At 36.7% G+C, this 21,996-nt stretch overlaps 1 protein-coding gene across 1 annotated transcript in view; it reads right to left on the bottom strand.

Moving 5' to 3' along the window:
- Nucleotides 1-1,804: 1,804 nt before the first annotated feature.
- Nucleotides 1,805-21,996, bottom strand: part of LOC144971176 (eukaryotic translation initiation factor 5A-1-like) — a 21,454-nt gene continuing 1,262 nt past the window's right edge. The window contains exons 2-5 of the mRNA XM_078911661.1: nt 8,386-8,562; nt 7,835-7,939; nt 6,070-6,201; nt 1,805-2,816 (exon numbers count right to left, since the gene is read on the bottom strand). Coding sequence (XP_078767787.1) covers nt 2,754-2,816; nt 6,070-6,201; nt 7,835-7,939; nt 8,386-8,553 — 468 coding nt within the window. The 5' untranslated portion in view covers nt 8,554-8,562 and the 3' untranslated portion in view covers nt 1,805-2,753. The remainder of the gene's footprint in view (nt 2,817-6,069; nt 6,202-7,834; nt 7,940-8,385; nt 8,563-21,996) is intronic.

Below are 21,996 nucleotides of genomic sequence, written 5' to 3' on the forward strand. Positions count from 1 at the left end.
TACTAATGTTAGCGAGTATATTGGTGTAAATATATGTTCGTGTATGAGAGTAAATCTAACTGTGTGTGAGTCTGTGTGCATGTCACACAAAATTGTCAAAGAATGAATGTTTGAATGACAATTAATATTGTAAATCACCTTTGAGCACTATATAAATAATTTATTGTTATTATTATTAATTTCCAGTGATGATAATAATGGAAATTTGTCAAAGAGGAAAACGCATTGGTCCATCGGTCAAACTCAAACAAAATCATAACATAAAATATCATAGTTTCAGATATTATATTAATATTACTACTTCTATTATGTTGTTATGCAAATTTTTAACGAATTGTCCCTTCCAACGGTTTTTTTAAAAAATACCTTATTCAAGAAGTTTAAAATTAACTTTTGGTCAAAAGACCCGGAAGTATATGTTTTTACTTGTTATATCTGTTATTGTAGCCCAGTGGTTACGGACCTTACAAATAAGACAAGTAATTTTTATAAATTAAAACTGTTAAACATTGTACATAAAGGTAAAAAGAGTAAACTATGTTGAGCACCCCTTATAATTGTAACAGAATAATATTATTTCTCTACTATAAGCAGATGATGTTTATACATGAAGATTAATATAAGAATGGTTGAAAGAGATATATGGATAAGGGAAGAGATAGAAAAAAAAAAAAAATTAGCTTTACATAGCGCAATATCCACTAAATGTGCTCAAAAAGATTATTTTTGTTTTTAAAGGTTTGCAACACATTTAGGCTATATCAGCGCCAGTAAAAAGGAAGAAAATGGGATAGTACAAAGTTCTAGAATTACAAATAAAGCACCCAAGAAAAAGTAAGACATAGGGGAACTGGGAACAAATAGGGATCAGATGTAGATTCCAAGAGCACACTATCAAAGTACTTAGTTTGAGACCACCTATAAGTCTCCTCCGGACACAAGCACAAAATCCAACAAAGAGGAATACACTCAAATGCTTACATTATAAATTCAAAATAACAAATATAATAATACATAACAGAGAAATGATTTACAAGGAAAAAAATATCATCTCCCAAAACAATAACTATGCATTTGACTGTTTCCCTCCCAGCTAGGACTCCGGCCAGGGCCCGGACAAGAAGGGCGAGAGGAGAGAGTTATAATAATTGTCTTTCTATATGTACCAACAACTGTACTACCACTCTTGACCTACTTACAAATAAATCTCTAGACTCATTTACCCCCTCTCCCACCCCCTTCTTTTTCGACCATCAATTGCCTTGTCCCTATTATTTTGACATCTGGCGCCAGACTGATGCCATAAAATTGGGAGTGTCACCGAAATTCATGCAACTGAGCACAGGTGTCAAAATATGACACGAGACATGATGGTGATTTTTTGATGGATCCACCACATGACATGAGCTGTAATCAGAGTCAGAGGAAGATGTTTGACACGGCAAAATCAGCGGAAATTATCATCACTAAATTTCATTATACTAGAGGATGTTGACAGACATAAAAAGCTACCTCATCCCACAGTAAAGTAAAATCAGAGCCCAAGTATGAGAGGACTGAAAGGAGGTCAATGGTGTTTTACTGCCTCATGTCAAATACTGAAACCGTAAAGTAGCCATAACTTGTTCCTTGTCACACAGTGTTTCCCATCCAACTTCAGAGTCACAGATCACTGCAGCTTTGTCTTAATACATATGTAAAAAGCATGTCTGCTCGGCGCAGTCTGAAGATAAGTGGTGACTGGTAGTTCCTAGTTATCTTTTACTTCAAACACTTATGAAAGACATTCAAATAACCCATGAAAAAGGACTTCATTTCTGCATTTATTTCAGTCAGAAAAGCGTTAATAGATAAAAGTGTCCCACGTGATCTAAACCCAGACCAAAAACAAAAACCAAATATACACTGTGATTCCCACCCCAACCCATCTCTATTAAATGCAATAAATCAATATTGTACTTGCAACACCATTCAACAGGACGCTGGAGCCATTCATTTCTTGCATAGATCAACAACTCTCTTCACATTTTGATCAGGAATAGACACAAACTTACACACATAATCAATGCAATGAGTGGACAAAAAAAAAAAGTCACAGAAGTCAACAATTTATTTTGACGAGCTGACTGCAACACACCATCGCTCCTTACAAGAATCAATTTCAAAAACAGCAACATTTACGAAGGCCATACATAGTCTTTTATCTTTAATTTAAAAATGTCATTTGTAAGAGCGCCCTGACCCAATAAACAAATATAAATTAAATAAAAGATATAGAAAAGTCAATGTGTATCCTACAGGAATACATGATTTCACGTATGTTAACATTTAAGATAGTCTTACAAATAAAAAAAAAATAAATCAACTAATTAATGGAGAAAAAAATTAAATGCTGCTAAGTTTAACTCCTCATCACAACAAGCAATGTCAAAATCACACCAATTATTTAAGGTAAAGATTTATCAAACGGGCCAGTCATATCTTTGAGGAATAGCATAATAATACAGTGAACCTCTGATTGCAATGAGGGAGACAAACTTAAGGTGGCTTTCTTTTCTATTCTTTTATTATTTTTTTTACTTTTACAAAATAGGAGAACAATGGCCATAACAAGAACAGCTGTTTACTCCAATCAACCTCTCATTGAATCCAAAGTCCAGAGTATTATATAACTTTTACACAACAAAGGAAAGCAATGTTTTGTCCAGAAATCAACAAATCAAAATTTCTGTGGGTAGTAAGCTCTGTATATATTACTTAGTGATGTTCTTAGTTCCAACAATCATTTCCTCCCCCATGGCAGAGAGAGCAGTCACCTAAATGGTTAAAAGGAAAAAAAAGAGAAAATAAACGGTAAAGTGTAAAATTGAATTTAAAATACTTACCGTTTCATTCGCTAAAACAATCCTACTCCTGTTTACCTTCACAAACTTATCCAGCTTTAAGAACCCAGTCCAAATTTAAGAGATGTGCTAAGTAACTCCCCAAAATCTTTAGTTCATGATAAATACTTAGACCAACCCCCCCCCCCCCCCCCCCCCTGTTAGTGGAACTCAATGTTGAAACAAAAAATAGTGAAAATCCACTTAATTTTGGAAAGCGCTTAAAAACTGAACTTTCCTGTAGGGCATATAATTTAGACTCCTAGTATGTATTTTATTATAATATATTTTATCATCATAACAATGTGGTTACTATCTTGTCAGTCTTAGATTTGTAAGCGATATATGATGTGTTGATGTAAAGCACCAGTGAGAAATTATGATTGGAACTAGGCGTTTCATAAATTCATTATACTATAAATTAAATAATTGTTGAATCAGAGAACCAATTAATGTAAAACAAGAATAAATCTTTATAAGAAATAATACAGATCACTGGAGAAGTAAAAGAGATGCCAACTTAAAATTTGGTTCACAGGAATTTCAGACAGCACTCGGAGAAATTTCAATGCCATATACAGTAGAATTACTTTAAACCGAAATTTTGGGGACCTTCTAAACCATTTCGGTTTAAAGCAAGTTCCCGTTTTTCGATGTTATTCAAGGGTAGTAACTTTTTAAGAAATTTGCTCATTTAATCGTATCATGGGTTTCCCCTTAAATGTAGTTGTTGAATAAATGCCCCTTTAAAAATGTATTATTTTTTAATTTAATTTTTTTTTTTTTTGGTGTGTTTTAAAAATATTTTGGGGGATTTTCTTTTTCAATTCAAAATTGTTGAAAGAGTTGAGTTCGGGATGCCGTGTATTTTACATATCTCCGTCTTGATCAACCTTTTTTTCATCGACTTCACATAGTTTTTTGATTTTAAACTCCAACGTTTAAGCACAGTGCTTTCTTTTAGTAAAATGCAAAGCTAAAATAAGATCGAAAGTTCTTGTGCGATAATTGATAATGAATGATGCGCAGCTACTCAGAGGTGAAGTGAAATGGAAATGAAAAGGCGTGTCAATGCTAAGCTGTCTACTACACGCCCCTCTTTTGTTGAAAAGCCATTAGGTTCAAATGCCTAATTACATAGAACCCCCCCCCCCCCCTCTCACACACACCAATCAAAGTGGAAATGAAATGGCATGTCAATGGTAAGTTGTCTACCACCCCCCTCCTTTTGGTCAGTTCCAAAGCATCAACACACGAGCGAGAACATCTCGCTTGCGTGATTCTACACCCCAACTCCCCTCATTTTTCCCCTGCCAGTCACCTGTTGTCTTCCTTTTCCAGTCTTCAATAGTGGTGCTGGCCAAACCCACGTGCAGTGATTGAAGTGTTTGCCTACCCCCACCCCTCACCCCCATCTTATACTTACGCTCTTTGTTTTAATATCGCCGGGCATTATTATGTGGGGCCACCTTCCCGAATTTTTGAAGAAAAATAGATAGAGAAAAACGGAAGGTGCTCTCAAGTTGTTTCGGTTTAAAGAAAGTCCTTCTTAGAAGTATTTCGGTTCATCGTAAGAATTAGTACAAAGATAATGAAGAAACTAGTACAATTTATTAAATTCTTTGCGGTTTAAGGTATTTTTCGGTTTAAAGTAATTTTACTGTAGTTCTAAATAGATAATTAATTAGAATTATACGACATGTCACATTGCAAAATACCATTCCAAAATCTCTTTTTCTAAAATGAAGTAAAGCTCCAAGATCTAATTGGTGGTGGTTGTAGAGGTGGTGGTGATGATATATAAGTTTTGGTAGTATTGGCATTGATAGTGATAATGATGTGGTGGCGGTGGTTGTAGTAGTAATGGTAATGTTGATGTGGTGTAGGTGATGGTTGTACAAGTGGTACAAGTCTGCAAATCGTCTTTTCAAAAATTTTCTTATAACCATTGAACAAGTTTAGTGGATATTGCGTGGATAAAAGCTCAATTTTTTTAAATTTTAAATTTTTAGTACAGGCTTAGGCTTTTCAAAGAAGAAACTGTCACAATTAAGTACAAGCACTCATAAAATCATATCATAACTTCATGTCCATACTTTAAACCTGACTTAACAGCAATTATTTTTCCAGCAACGACCAATGAATTCATTCCTCACATCTTTATTGGAGGTAGACAGCCTTGAGCAACAAACCCTGCACCTCATACATTGTGAGAACGTATTAAAACTTTTAATAAAAGAACATATCAAAGTAAAAATTAAATGAAGTCAACAGTGAGGAAACGGTCAACCAGTTTGTTTACAATCTGGGGCAATCGAGCTGTTTTAGCTCTAGTAGCAAACATATAACATTTGACATACTCTTAGCATTCACTTTTTACTTTTTCATGATTTCAGTCCACCATGTAAAGGTGGTCACTTTGGCTTAGATGAAACTGAAATTTATCGCTCAACTACCATAGAATTGGCTACCTCTGGGATCACGACAGTGAAAAAATAACTTCATGAAGGCCGTGTGAAAATACACGAGGATGTGTTCAGAGACAATTCTAAAAATCGTCACTGAACCTTAGCACTATATCTACCGTATAAATGACCCATGAGCTATGTGTAGCGCTCTGGAACATTCCCAATTACGTTACATTAATCCAACTATGTTTCACATATACTTTCTTTCTTTTTTTCGTTCCTATTAATTGAGTGAGAATTTACAAGTCTATTTATGACGACACAGTGGCCGTAGTGGTAGTGCTGACGAAGCGATGGTGGTGGTTGCAACATTTGTGGTAATGATGATGATGAGGGGGTGGCAGTTGTAGTGCTGATGATGAGGTTGTAGTGGTGGTGGTACTGAGACATTAAGAAATATTAAAAGAGTGTGGAGAAACTGAAAAATGTATGAAAAATAGGAATCCCTAATAAATCTGAAAGATTTACAATTGTGGGGAATTTGACCGCAACCAAGCTTTTTGCTCCAGACAGGATATTTTTCCAGTAAAACCAGTTTTGACATCATAGCATTAAAACCAAAAAAAAAAAAAAATAATAATTTTAAAAAAATAAAAATCAAATCCCAAATGTGGGAAAACAAGAAACAATTTACTTTTTAAAAATCCTGTGGAGGGTCAGAGGGCTCCCATTAGGAGTTGGGAGGCATTTTTATATATAGAAGTAAATGTAGTACTCACCATGAACTCATCTCCATCCTCAAATTTTTTGGATATTTCGGCACCAAGATCACCTTCTGGCAACTTTAAATCCTCACGACAACTTCCATCATCTTTCATCAATGTCAGAAACCCTGACTCAATTCCAATGCACTATAAAAGATTTTGTTTAAAATACAGTAAAATCCTATTAAACCAATAATATCTAAACCGAAAAGAAAAAATGATGTTATTTTTTCTTCTTTGTTTCTGATAACCATAAACCGAAAGCAACTACATGCTCAAACTATTTTTAGACTGAAAAGAAATCGCTGAATAATGAATAGCCTAAGAAAAAAGAAAAAAAGACTAGTATTAGTGGTAGCGATGATGTGGTGGTGGTTGCAGACGTAATGGTAGTGATGATGATGATGTGGTGGTCGCAGTAGCAGTGGCAATGATGATGGTGTGGTGATGGAAGTTGTATCATGGTAGTGAATGATGGACTTAGCATACATTGCAAATCAATTGTTTGCTCCTGCTGTCTCGATGCTTTTTTTTTTCTTTCTCATATCAACAGCATCCCCTCTTTCCAAAAACTCATATTATAAGGAACTCTTAATGTGGTGACATTCTGAAGTGCATCGACCAACATTTAGACAGACATAAGTAAAATAAGTGTTCAATTAAAGTACTTAGTCTGATATAGATAAAGACGTCTTGCTACAACACTAAAATCAAAATAATGAAGAGATCTTTGTGGAAAAAATGTAGGGAGTCAGGGAGATTTAACATTTGAGGGAGAGCTTTCAGAAAACCCCAAAATTAAAACAACTAAGACCATTTAATCTACTATACATAGGCACTCATAGTCTATATATTAATCCAGATGCAAATGACATACAAACTAAACCTCATTATAACGTAAATAGTAAACATCCACACTCTTATTTCCATCGGTCTAATATGTCTGTGACATTCCGAAGTATAAAAATGTATTTAAATATGAGACAATGACAACTATCAATATCATCACTAATAGTCCTATAAATCACCTTGTGACTCCATCATTACCTAACAATTATATCAACTTTTTTTTTTTAGAACAAACTCACCAAATCAGGTTAAATCCAATGTATTCAAGATCCATAATTTTGTTTTCATATAAATTTTTTGCTTTTGTCTATCATATTACTGTATTTTAAACGTCGTCAAGGTGTATGCAGAACATGCTTTCTTTTATCGCGTTTTACAAACCTGAGACACCCTAATTAAATTACCTCCCTATATTATATATATACCACCAAAATTTCAGAGTCAAATTTACGACCTCAATTGTGATAAAAGTTGACAGGTTTTTAACTAAGTTGATAAAATGCTGAAATTTATTTTTTTAAATTCCGAGTAGCTTCAAAACCGGAGAAGCCGGAGGATCCGGTGAAACTACCAAAAAGCTGGATATCCGACTAAAACAGGAAAAGGGGCATCCCGCAATTCTGTGGATGACTATCATCATTAATTTACTGATAGAATTGATAGAACGAGTGGGTGTGATCACTGTCCACAGAGCATTCTGGCAAGTTTCACAAAGTCATGTTTACTACTGAATTTGATCATGATTATAAGAGGATGATCAAATTATATGATAAAAATTCTGTCTCCCACCCAAACATATTTAAAACCGGAGTGCTTATAAACTAAGGTCACTGTATTAAAAACATATCTATGATAAGTTAGTCAGGGAAATAGTCATGCAAATTCTTGTCATAGGGGAACAAATGAAATATCAAAGGCCTTTCAGACACACCTGATAATCAATCCTACTGGTTACAGGAACATTCATATTGTGTGTTGAGGGACACAGATCTTCATACTTTTTGCCACTGAAGAGATCAATGCCAACAAGGTGAACCTGAAAATACAAATTATTCATTTAGGTATTTGCCATACTAACACAGACAATTAATTTATTTTTAATATGATAATGTGAACAAATTTAATGTTTGTTTTCAAGAGAGGACTGAAACCAGACCTACCCCAGCCAAAAAAAAAAAAAGAAAAAAAAAAGGGAAATCTGAACATTTTGTGGGGAAAGAAAATATCTGAATTTAAAGAAAACAAATATTCATTGACCAGTAGTAGTAGTAGTAGTAGTAGTAGTAGTAGTAGTAGTAGTAGTAGTAGTAGTAGTAAGAGAGAGAGAGAGAGAGAGAGAGAGAGAGAGAGAGAGAGAGAGAGAGAGAGAAAGAGAAAGAGAAAGAGAAAGAGACAGAGACAGAGACAGAGACAGAGAGAGAGAGAGAGAGAGAGAGAGAGAGAGAGAGAGAGAGAGAGAGAGAGAGAGTGTTTGGAATATACCTTAGCATGTCCATGCTTTCCAGTCTTCGAAGTGCTCATTTCAACAATTTTGCAAGGTTTTGACTTGATGACAACAAATCCATTCTTACGAAGAGCACTGCATTGCATGGGATATGTCTGAGATGCACCAGAACTGGCATTTTCAAACTGTTCTTGATCATCAGCCATTGTAGTAGTCTAAAATTAAATTTTTTAAATTGAAAAATAGATAAAAGTAATATTACAGACCTGCTAACTGTCCCAGAATTAAAAGTGTCAACTGACATTCTGAATCACGGCAACCAACTTTAAAACTGACGCAGAATAAAATATGTGTTTCAGTTAGAGTTACGCCTGATATAGGTTTCAAGAGCTGCCAACTGAAGAAAAAGTGTAACCTAGACTGAAAAAAGGTGTCATTATGAAGGAAATTGTGCAAAACAAAGGCATATATCACCTTCTTGATTTTTGTATGGAGTGGACTCAATACTCCAGAGCACGCCGATATGAATCAATGTTTTCAAATGGGCCATTCCAACCACCATCTTTGACCGTTTTGAGCCTTGAAGTTGACAAAAATTTGCGATTTTGGTGCACATTGCATTATGCTATGCGTTATTGTTCGAAAAATTATAGTAGGTACCAGACCAATATTTTTGCTATATTATGCTGGACTATATGTTATTTATTGAGATACAAATCATCAATGACCAAAAATGAAACATCAAAGTCATGAAAAAAAATATTGAAAAAATTCAAGGGGAACAGCAAGGGGAGCCATATTCAAGGGCAGATAACTCAAAAATTTGATAAGTATTTTATTTTTCCTTCAAATAATTGTAATCTATGCTAAAAGTTGTACAGGATTACCAAATTTGAGAGTTAACCTGATTAATAAAAAAGTTATAGCCTCTCAAAAATGGACTCACAAGCAAAATTTGATTTTGACACGTTTTGAGACAATTTCAAAAAATTGACAAAAATTCAAATATCTATATTCTGACCTGAAAATTTGTTTTTCTTCATGTCTCATAAGTATCTTCAATTGAGACAAGTTTGAGGAAAACCAACAAAAGGGGTGTGGTTCCCATTTCCAAAAATTTGGTCCACTTGACATGGAATGGTCCAAATATAAATCCAAATATTAGTCTATACACAACAGGTCTTTTTACAAGTTCAAATTCATATTCACATTTTGTACATGGTATTTTTCAGGCAACTGCCAAAATGTTCATTTCGGCAAGGAAGCAGCAGTAGCTGACATGGCTCACAACAAAACATTGGGCACATGAACTTCAAATGGTTGATGACTCCACTTTGTCGTGCACATGGTAATTGATTCAATTAATCTGATAGACATGTGACAAAAGTCATGCCTGTTCCCCTTCACCTAGCTGTATTATTTCTTTGAATGGAGCAATGATGATATGCGTGCCCGGACGGATGATTCTGAATAGTGACTCAGGGAACACATTCTCCTCGGCCATCTTACGTCATATTTTGACACCACTTAGGAAGGTCTCTAGCCCTTTAATATTATCAAAGTGACTATTTCTCCGAATGCTTGGGAAAATAAACTCCTTTAATATTATCAAAGTGACTATTTCTCCGAATGCTTGGGAAAATAAACCTGATCTCTATTTTTCCAAGCCGTTTCCATTCTCAAGAATTTTGGGGGGTCATTCGTTAGAGTGTTTGCATTTTTTTTTGTCTTCTTTTACTTTTGCCAGTGCTTGGGCGCCGTGTTTGTGATATCCTGTCTTTCAACCTCTGTTCCTGTCTTGAGACTTTGGCTTTGTTACTAAGGCTTACTTAAATAGTACAGCGCGGAGTGAAAAGTGAATGCGTCATAGAGTATTCCTGATCCTAAAATGCTAGCTTGATGATTCGTGAGAATTCCCTGTCTACTCTGAGCATTTATTTTTGCATCAACGTCGCGTCCATAAGCCATCAAATACTGCAGGCTAGCCATTCAGAGCATTAGGAGAAATATAGTCGGCTAATATTTTTTTTCTTTTCTGAAAGGCCTTTAAATTCCCTTGTAAACTTTTCATGATTTTGAATTTTGAACAAATTTCCTCTCAAAAAGTAAATGGGGAAATCTGACTTATTTGTGACTTGTGAAATCCGCCCCAAGTCTTTAAACCACTAGAGACACCAAGATATGAAGTGAATAGAAAAGTGCCAGAAGACAATAGAGAATAAAAATTTTTTTTCGCGGCGGTGGTGGGGTTTGAACCTGCGACCTTATTGGTACGACAACTCCGCCTGGCAGGTGAGAGCGTGGCTCTACCGTGTGAGCTATCCACGAACACAAAATATTCGTTTCAAACTCAAAGTCATTACTAGATCCCTCTCTCACCCACTTCTTGAGACCGCCGATTCGTTCGTACACCACCATCGCGAATAATTTTGACCAGCAGTTAAGCTTAATAGCCAATATTCTCAACACAAACATATAACATAGAAACGATTGAGACATTGAGTATGCTCCGGTGTATGGGGTGAATTTTTAATTCAGAAAAGTGAGTGGAGCAGGCACTTATGTTGGTAACAACAAGATATGAAGTGAATAGAAAAGTGCCAGAAGACAATAGAGAATAAAAATTTTTTTTCGCGGCGGTGGTGGGGTTTGAACCTGCGACCTTATTGGTACGACAACTCCGCCTGGCAGGTGAGAGCGTGGCTCTACCGTGTGAGCTATCCACGAACACAAAATATTCGTTTCAAACTCAAAGTCATTACTAGATCCCTCTCTCACCCACTTCTTGAGACCGCCGATTCGTTCGTACACCACCATCGCGAATAATTTTGACCAGCAGTTAAGCTTAATAGCCAATATTCTCAACACAAACATATAACATAGAAACGATTGAGACATTGAGTATGCTCCGGTGTATGGGGTGAATTTTTAATTCAGAAAAGTGAGTGGAGCAGGCACTTATGTTGGTAACAACAAGATATGAAGTGAATAGAAAAGTGCCAGAAGACAATAGAGAATAAAAATTTTTTTAAAAATTTTTATTCTCTATTGTCTTCTGGCACTTTTCTATTCACTTCATATCTTGTTGTTACCAACATAAGTGCCTGCTCCACTCACTTTTCTGAATTAAAAATTCACCCCATACACCGGAGCATACTCAATGTCTCAATCGTTTCTATGTTATATGTTTGTGTTGAGAATATTGGCTATTAAGCTTAACTGCTGGTCAAAATTATTCGCGATGGTGGTGTACGAACGAATCGGCGGTCTCAAGAAGTGGGTGAGAGAGGGATCTAGTAATGACTTTGAGTTTGAAACGAATATTTTGTGTTCGTGGATAGCTCACACGGTAGAGCCACGCTCTCACCTGCCAGGCGGAGTTGTCGTACCAATAAGGTCGCAGGTTCAAACCCCACCACCGCCGCGAAAAAAAATTTTTATTCTCTATTGTCTTCTGGCACTTTTCTATTCACTTCATATCTTGTTGTTACCAACATAAGTGCCTGCTCCACTCACTTTTCTGAATTAAAAAACCACTAGAGAGGTGGGCCTTTGGCCTACCAACCTCCGCTGCACGTCCAACTCGCCTTGAGCATGCATTCACGTAAAATATAAAGATTTTTTTTAAAAACCTACCTCTGTTTCAAAAACTAGCATCTTTCACCTTTCTAAGAAACATTTTAATTTTTCAGAACTTTAGTTCGTTAAAAAATACCGGCCAATCTGACCCGTTGAGTCGAATGAAAACGAAATTTTGTTGTTTACACGGTTCAAAGGAAATGCCGTAAATAAGCTTTCATGGACTTCCTGTGTTGTTTTTATAGTGTCACGTGACCGTTTTGAGAAATTTGTCGTCTGCTACAAATAATTAGACCGGTAGGGGGTTGATATTTTCGTTGGAGCAGAGAAAAAGTGAGTATTATTTCTTGGACTTGCGTGAGAGTGGAGAGGGGGGGGGGTTGCATGATGAAGACGAAAGGGAGACGTGTGGCTTGGCGACGTAGAGCTTGTCAACGATGCTGGCAGATGTTCTTAACCCCTTAACAGCGAAGCAAATTTTTTGCTTTCAGATAATAGTTCGCTTTTATCTTTATTATTGTTAACGGAGAATACAGCTTTTCCACCAAGAGAGCAGTCAGACTATCGCAACTCGGACTTCAATTGTCTATAATCGTTTTGCCGTTACTTGTCTTTAGATGAAAGAGGATTTGGTGTTAGGTCAAAGATCGAATTTGGCCGCTAAAGGTTGCATTGCTACTGGGTTTGCTCTCCCCCCCCCCCCCCCCCCTCCTTTTTTTCTTCTTTTTTTTTTCAACTTAGTATTGTTGATTGCTATTTCCTTTTTTTATGATTAGCAAGTGCCGTAGGAGTCTCACGGATGCAGGAGTACTGCAATTAACCCTTTGCCAGTGACATTGATTTTTTTGTTTTCAAATAATAGTCGTCATTTATATTATTTTTTAACGCAGAAAAAAAAAAAACGTTTCCACCATAAGAGCAGTAAGAATATTGATAAAAAGCGCTTTGAGCACGTTGGGTGGACATTACCCTATATAAAAGCTCAAGTTTTTAAATTGTAATTTGTTTTTTGTCTTTTGATGAAAACAGTAATTTTTTATTTTTGGTCCAAGTAAGATTGATATTCGCCTTTAAAAGGTTAAGTTGTTTTGTTTTTTCAGGGTTTTTTTGTTTTGTTTTTCAAATGCGGATACGCTGCTGCTTCTTTTTTTTTTCCTCAACTGGCAAGCTATCGCTGTACATACCCACATGGCTTGCACACACAAAAGGATACATCTAGGTCACAAAACCTTACATCCAGGTCACAAAATCAGACAACTAGGTCACACCTCAAGACATCTCTGTTTCGTTTGTTCCAAGATAGCAAAACAAACCAGACGTCTTGGAGTTCGAAAGAGCTTTCCATAAAATATTTGGTATTTGCAAGACCCCCAGAAACCAATTCCCTATACAGCTCTTGTGCACGGTTACTTATGACCTTGATTTCTTTCGTACCCACCCCCAAAATCCCACTTATTGTGTGTTATAGGCAGAACATAATAAATAGCTGGGCTGCCACGTGCGTGACTAAATTGGCCAAAGAGAGAATCTATACTTTGGCATTAGACACCAATTACCTGATGTCTTGGTTTTTAATCCTAGCCGAGTGAGAGAGAAAAAAACAAAACAATCATACATGTATCTGCAAACAGCAGAACGTTTTCATTTTACATTGAGATGGGAAGGATAACACTATGATAAGAAAGAAAGAGAGAGAGAGAGAGAGAGAGAGAGAGAGAGAGAGAGAGAGAGAGAGAGAGAGAGAGAGAGAGAGAGAGAGAGAGAGAGAGAGAGAGAGAGAGAGAGAGAGAGAGAGAGAGAGAGAGAGAGAGAGAGAGAGAGAGCGACGGGCGGGGGGATGGGAGGATAGTAAGGGGGAATGGGAAAAGATGAAAGAAACAATGGGTTGCATGATGATGTAGATCAAAGGATTGTTACAGCGGTGTTCACAGTGCGTACTTCGTGAAATTTTAACCTTTTACAGTGATACCGTTTTTTTTCTGCAGATTGCTTATGCAGAATAAATCGTTTCCACCAAGAGAGCAGTAGTAAGAGTATATTTCGACTCGGGCTTCAATTAAACTATAAATAAAAGAAAAAAAAAAGACACACACACATGCACGCACGCAGTCTCACATCCGCTACGAACTAATTTTGCGCACCAATTTTTACTGCACTAATGCACCAAATTGCATACCTATCTATGGACACTTTTTCCCGTATCTTTTTCCCAATAAACTTTTTTAAAAACCTGGGGCCAGGGTTGCTAGTTTGGCCTCCTGGTGGCTTTTCCCAAGCCATTTGGCCTCCCAAAATTTGGTTTGGCCACTTGGCCTCCTGTAACCAACTTTTTGGCTTCCTCTGACTTTCCCCATTATATCGTTTTACTCTGGTACCGGTAAAACTTTGGCAATCTAAATATCTAAATGCAACACGTGCTAACGCCACAGATTGCAATGGCGAAATGGTGTTTTGATTAAGGTGAGTACAGCGAATGTTCCTTTAAATTAATTTTCTTTTTTCTTCTTCAAAAATGGGGGAAATAAATTGTTCAACAAATCTAAAGAGTTTTCGCGAGGCCAAGGTGGGTTTGGTGGTATTTGGCCTCCTGCCGAGGAATCTGGCCTCTTGCTATAGCAGTTTGGTCTCTTACTCAAAAATGATCTGGCAACCCTGCCTGGGGGCGGCACCCTTGATACCAGAAACGAGACCCACACGATTTCGCGAGGAATGAATCATGAAAAAAATTAGGATATAATTTCAACACAACTTTTGAAATTCATCAAGGATTGTCCAGTACCGAATGTTTTTTGATAGAAAACAAATGCATCTTCAAATCTAAACTGCTTTTGACGGTAAGCGGTAAGTTTTTTATTTATTTTTCTGTCCAAACGAATGATTTGTCCTGGTATAGAAGCTAAGTATTGGTAACACCGGCCCACCTCTCTATATAATTAGGCACTTTCACCGATACGATTTTCACTGCCGTCGTTGACGCCGCTATCGCCTCGAGAAGCTGTGACCGGGTTTTTACGGTCCTGCGGAGGGGGCCTACGGATATCTACGTATTTTTGTGTTTTTTGATAAATGAACGGGGTCATATCCGGTATCATTGTTTTCTGGAGATCGCGCATTTTTCAACAGTCTTTGTTTCATCGAGATCCATTCATTGGTTCAGAAGATACAGCAGAGTGAAGAAAGGCAAGTATTTACTGATTTACATTTTTTTTTGTTGAAAATATGTTTTCAAACTTTATTGCAGTTAAAGCTTAACATTTAAATGTATTCCAAATTTCATCTCATTTCATCCACCGGCAATGTGTTTTTTAGAACCGTAAAGAAAGGCGGTCTGATACCACCAGACCTGAAGTCGAGCGGAAATCTGTCGATAATAGGTTTTTTCTTCTTTGTGTCTATTAAGCTACTTTCGTTTTAAAATTTATCGTAGTAGATGGGGATCTTGTTCATTTTAAATGAAACTTGGTCTCGTTTTTATTTATGATTATTATATTTTTCCACTATGTTAATTTAATTTGACTTCTATTGAAGTGAAAACAATGTGTTTTTAGAATTTTAATTTTAGTTTAGAATGGGTCTTCGTCTACTACTTTTGTCTTTTTTTTTCATCATCTCTTCCAACTTTCCAACATCATAATCGTCCATCATTATTATCACCATCTTCATATCATCACCACTTATTACTTTGTTATTAATAATTGTTAATGACAATATAATAGTTCTGGCTCTTGTCTCAATTATTTTTTGTGGTTGTATTTTCCCCCTTCCCTCTCAGATTCAGCATTCCAATACAGCTTTTGAAAACTTCAACCTGACAAAGAAATCAAAATGGACCCTGTGTCTACCTTAATTGATGTATTAAAAACATTTCAGTATCTCCCTTCAGATCCTGATAATATTTGTCATGGACATATTATTTTCATTTCCTACTTGGAGAAAAAAAACTTTAAAGACTGCTTTGACATGATTTCAAGTTCTATCAATAGTGCTGTGCTGGTAAACAATTGTCTAATGTTAAGTCAAGCAGAGTATATATAGATAACGTCATTAGAACCTTTAAGAAAAAGAGGAATTCAAATTTAAAAAGGAATTTTAAAAATGTTGTTGAATTTTTGAATATTAAGACTGTTTTGCCTGTTATGCCAATAAACAATGAACCCCCACACATCAATACCTCACATACTGCATCATCACCTCTTCGCACCCATGATACTTCATCGCCTCGAAATACTCCATCACTCTTTGACGACCACACCTATTCCGTCACCAACACCACTCACACGCATATAACTTCTCCAAATACCTCCAGTACCCAACCTTTAACTCCAGGCTCCCCCGTTGTTAAAAGGACTCGTAATACTTGTGACAATTGTTCTGTTGTAAAAAAACGCATTGCTGGCTCTGCTATAGATGCACAAGATAAACTGAAAGTGATGCGATTGGAAAATAAGTTTTTGAAAAAGAAGTATGCCACAAAGCGTATAAACCAGGACAAACAAAGAAAATCCTCAAGGATTCTAGCTCTGAAAGCTGAAGTTAAGGCCCTAAGAAATGAGAACACAGCTCTCCAACAAAAAAATCTGAATCAGGATCATTCTATTCAGATTCTTAAAGACACCAACTTGGCCTTGACCAATGAGAACAAACACAGTTAGTAAAAGAAAATAAAAAAATTACATCTGATCTGAATCAACTGTTTTCCTTGAACAGAGATTTAAAAACAGAGCTGAAGGATTGTCATATTCAAATTGACCATTATATCGCTCTATTAGAAGAGACTTCAGCGCCATCTTGCTCTATCATCCAAAATAAAACTGGCAACAGTTACTCCTGCTCCATAAGAAAGGTCATATACAAATGTCTATCGAATGAGGTACCAGCAGCTACCACTGGCTTAGTTGTAAAATATGCAGTTCAATGTCTCACTGGTTCTTCCTTATTGTCAGTCCCAAACATATCGACAGCTACCAGAATGGCACGTGAGATGGGAGTAATTGCTGACATTCAGTCTGCTGAAACAATTCTGTCATCTGATGCAATGACCTTATCATGGGATGCCACAACGGTTGATGGACAACACATCAATGAAATACATATTTCAACAAAGTCATCAATACTCACCCTTAATGCAGCTCAATTGCCTGGTGGATGTGCAGAGGATTATGTACATCATATTTCAGACACTTTGGACAACATTGGGATGGCTTATGCTTCTTACAAAGGTATCCCACATATTGATGTGTGTGATGCCATAAAAGGAAAAATTTTATGTACTTTAACAGATCGGGCTGCTGCCAATCATGCTGCCGTGGTGCTGCTGGAGGAGAAATTGAACAAAAGCTTGTTGGATCTCAAGTGCAACCTCCACCCTTTGGATGGCCTGGCAAATGGCGCCCGTTCAGCTCTTAGAAAGCTGGACAGTAAGAGAAATCTTCATGGGAAAACCCTTGGAGGAACAAGCTGTGCTGTAAGTGTTATTCAGGGGATTTCCAAGATTCGATACAAGGAAAAGGGTGACCCTCTTGGTTTTAAAATTTTTCTTAAGTCGGAGGATTTAAAACCAGGAACGTTCTTGAGGTATGTTGGGAATCGTCTCCATGTTCTTTTTCATCTGGCTGGAACTATTTATCGTTATCGCCACCAATTGGTCACCTATCTGAGGACACAGTGCAGTGCAACAACTCTTGCAAATTGCCTCGCCACCGATCTGTCGAATCCAAAAATTCTCAATGACCTGCAACTTTTGGGGATGGTGGGTAAATCGATCACAGCACCATGGATGGCTCTTTGCTACACATCGTCCTCTGTTAGGAACCATGCAGGAATAGCTCATTCTTTGATCAACATCATTCCTAAGATTCAGACACTCGCCCATGCCCCGGATCAACTGTACTCCGCAACCGAGGATGTGTTCGGTCGACACTTTATGGAAGAAGACACAGTTCTTCAGTCTTTAAAAATAGTTGATAGAGATGAGGCTGATTTGTATTTGTCTACAGAATGTATTCTTCAGGAGTTTGTGTCTGTTCTGAAACGACAACTGAAAGAGTACATGCCTGAGGGTGCAAATTCTGCAGCTGTCATGGCTGGAAGAGTTGACACCGCCCCAGCACACAACATATGGGCAGAGAGAACCCTGGGCATTCTTGACAAACAGATGAGGCGAGCCCCAAATGCTGCTCTAGATTATATCGATGCCAAAGTCAAGGTGAAGACCAACGGAACACTTGATTGGCTAGACAGCAAGTCCATTGAAGAGCAATCAAAAATCATCCTGTTTGCAAGGTGCCAGGGCATAAAGAATAAGTCCAGCTTTAATCTACGCCAGTCTGCATTGCAAATGGAGCTGGTGAAACGGCAAAGGGTAAAGCAACAAAAGAAGGACAGAGTGCGAAGAGCCAAAATTGCAAATGATGTCAACGGTGCGCTTCAGGACTCATCTGGATTGTCAAATCCTATCTTCAGAAATGTAAAAGGGCCTCTTCTTGGATATTTGACTCAAATTTTCGATCAGCCGAAAGAGGTCATCGGATGCTATATTATTCACACCTGGAATGTTGGAGAAGATATTCTTTACAATGGTCGAATTGTCAAATTGTCCAAGAAGAGGGATATTTTTACCATATCTTACTGGCGGGAGGAAGAGTCTGAGGACGAGTCTACAGAGTTCAGAGTAAAAGTTGTAGACATCATCACTGATATCGTGACAGAGGATCTTTACTTCCTTTGACTCTGATATTGTCTTCTTGAAGAATTGTTTCTGCCTTGCTGTGGATCCAGGTATGTTAATTTGCTGTCATTTTAATTTGGTTTACCTTTTGTTTCCTCAGTGACCCGAACTTTAAAAAAATATCAGCCGATAATTTTGAAACAAAATATTTTTATAGACTTAGGTTACATGGTACAAAGGGAAATTAGCTATTACCTTTTCATATTTCTGGATAGAGCTTGAAAAGACCTTTAAAATGATATATCATTTGTCAATATCTGTTAAATAGGACAGTTTTTATAGTCCGATTTGTAAATCGGGTTTTCGCATACGGTACAGCGCCATTGCTCAATCACACGTAATGTTACATAATCATTACATAACAATGTTGCGTGATTAATTTCTTGCATTATTTCCTTTGGTCTAGTACCTCTATTGATTATATTAAGTGAAACATGTAATAATATGCTCTTTTTTAACATAGTTGCTCTCTAAAAGTAGGTAGTTGCATGAAAATTTGAGATTGCAGCAATTGTTTTCAAAATAGTCTCATGCTATTCTGCAAGAAATACACTTTTCAATGGTACCAAAATTATGACAATGTGACAATTAGAACCAAAGTTACGGGATTATTAGTCCGCAAAAGTGGACCAAAATACTTAATATAATTTAAGAGGAAAAAAGAAACTAAAACTGTGACCAGAGAGCAACCGAAAAAGCGGGGGAAATGGAAAATCACGGTTATTTGGGGTGGAATACATATAAAACCATATATCAAAATGATCGCAAAGGAAAGACGAAGCAAATTTTTAAAAAATTAAATGATTATTATGCAATATTATGCAACGTCATGCAATTACATAACCCTAGAAAATGAAAAAAAAAGACGCGAGGAACGGATAATAACTTTAAAAACAGATTTGAGGGTGGTCTTCTTCCAGAGCATGCTTACAATACTATGGCTATGATTAATTTTGAACACAAAAATTGTTAAAACAAGAGGAAAGGAGCGTAAACGTATGAATTTAGACACTAAAGTTGTGTCCTTGGGGAAGGCACTTAATATTTGGCATTGGCAAATGAGCAACAGACGAAAGATGACTGGTATTCGGAGAGAAGAAAAAAAAAACAAAAAAAATGAACAGGGCTAGAAATAAAGTTGAACAAGTGTCAGTAAATGCAACTTGCAAATGTACTGCCCAATGTTTTTGCATCCTTGGACAAGACATTTGGGCACCAACAGTACTCGGGAGAAACAAGCTTGCCGCTTTATATATGCAAACATGGTCAGTGATAAAAATGCAAAATTAAAAACAAGAACTACATAAGAGTGGTAGAGAAAACTTAACCTGAAAATGCAAAATTGAATATTACCTAACATATTACATAATAACAAACAATAAGCCGATAAATACCGACACTTTGCAAACTTTCTGCAACATAGGCATGTCATATATCAAACTGAACATCTCGAAGAGATGTATCATATGACTAACTATTAAACTACATTAAAATTGAAATGAACTTTAGAAAATTTGATAATTGCTTTGCATTCAACATCACTAAGAGAACAGATTAAAGGGTACTCACGTACTGACTCGCTTAAATCCATAAGATGGCTGATATGTGGCAAAAGACAGAAGACAACAAAATCTAGGCACTCTGGGTTGTTGGCTGCATGGAATGTAGACACAGGCAATATCCAGGTAATGATACTGAATAAATACATCGAAGTCCAAGCAATGATACAGAAGTAGTTGGGGGAGACTGACGATCGAATTCATGTTGTTACTTCAATTTCATATTTAAAATACAAGGCAGATTATTGGAGCTGGAGGAGGCAGTCGACGGGAGTTGGAGGTGGCAGACAATCAAATTCATGTCGTTATTTCAGTCTCATATTTAAAAATACAAGACAGACGACTGGAGTTAGAGGCGGCAGACGACTGGAGTTGGAGGTGGCAGACAATCAAATTCATGTTGTTATTTCAATTTCATATTTAAAAATACAAGGCGGATTATTGGAGCTGGAGGAGGCAGATGACGGGAGTTGGAGGTGGCAGACAATCAAATTCATGTTGTTATTTCAATCTCATATTTAGAAATACAAGGCAGATTATTGGAGCTGGAGGCGGCAGACGACGGGAGTTGGAGGTGGCAGACAATCAAATTCATGTTGTTATTACAATTTCATATATTCAAAAATACAAGGCAGATTATAGGAGCTGGAGGTGGCAGACAATCAAATTCATGTTGTTATTTCAATCTCATATTTAGAAATACAAGACAGACGACTGGAGTTCGAGACGGCAGACGACTGGAGTTGGAGGTGGCAGACAATCAAATTCATGTTGTTATTTCAATCTCATATTTAAAAATACAAGACAGACGACTGGAGTTCGAGGCGGCAGACGACTGGAGTTGGAGGTGGCAGACAATCAAATTCATGTTGTTATGTCAACTTCATATTTAAAAATACAAGGCAGATTATTGGAGCTGGAGGAGGCAGACAATCAAATTCATGTTGTTATTTCAATCTCATATTTAAAAATACAAGACAGACGACAGGAGTTAGAGGCGGCAGACGACTGGAGTTGGAGGTGGCAGACAATCAAATTCATGTTGTTATTTCAATTTCATATATAAAAATACAAGGCAGATTATTGGAGCTGGAGGAGGCAGACGACTGGAGTTGGAGGTGGCAGACAATCAAATTCATGTTGTTATTTCAATCTCATATTTAAAAATACAAGACAGACGACTGGAGTTCGAGGCGGCAGACGACGGGAGTTGGAGGTGGCAGACAATCAAATTCATATTGTTATTTCAATTTCATATTTAAAAATACAAGGCAGGAAATGAAACATGAAAATGTGGTGTCATAATGAACGTCTGACTCTGAAAACAAAAAAAAGTACTTCGATTATGATTAAATCAACAAAATTAAAAGTTATATAATAATTTTTGTTGTGGTAAAGAGTAAAGTAATGAATGAAATATACTTGAATTGGCTCTATCATGCTATTCTGTATTATTTGTATTGAAATTAACCACATTAAATTAAACCAACACACTTAACCTGCAGAACAAACAAAAATAAAAGATAAAAAATAATATCAGTGGAACATAATTTTTAGTTGTCCGGTATCATCCCAGTTAAAAAGTCATTTCAGTTTCAACATTCATTCATAAAATAAAACTAAAATTATGGATGGGACTATTTTCAGTCTTTTTACAGCAATTATTTAGCTTGAAATTATTTATACAAGTCACAAAAGCAAACGCAGTCGATAGTTTACAGACTGCACTGTACACAGGAGACTCGGGGATACATCGAGAGGCAATCCTGGTTGGCCGTCGCCAA

The sequence above is a fragment of the Berghia stephanieae genome, chromosome 4 (genome assembly GCF_034508935.2).
Source record: "Berghia stephanieae isolate SIO BIC M18660-M18661 chromosome 4, UCSD_Bste_1.3, whole genome shotgun sequence".
Lineage (NCBI taxonomy): Eukaryota > Metazoa > Mollusca > Gastropoda > Nudibranchia > Aeolidiidae > Berghia > Berghia stephanieae.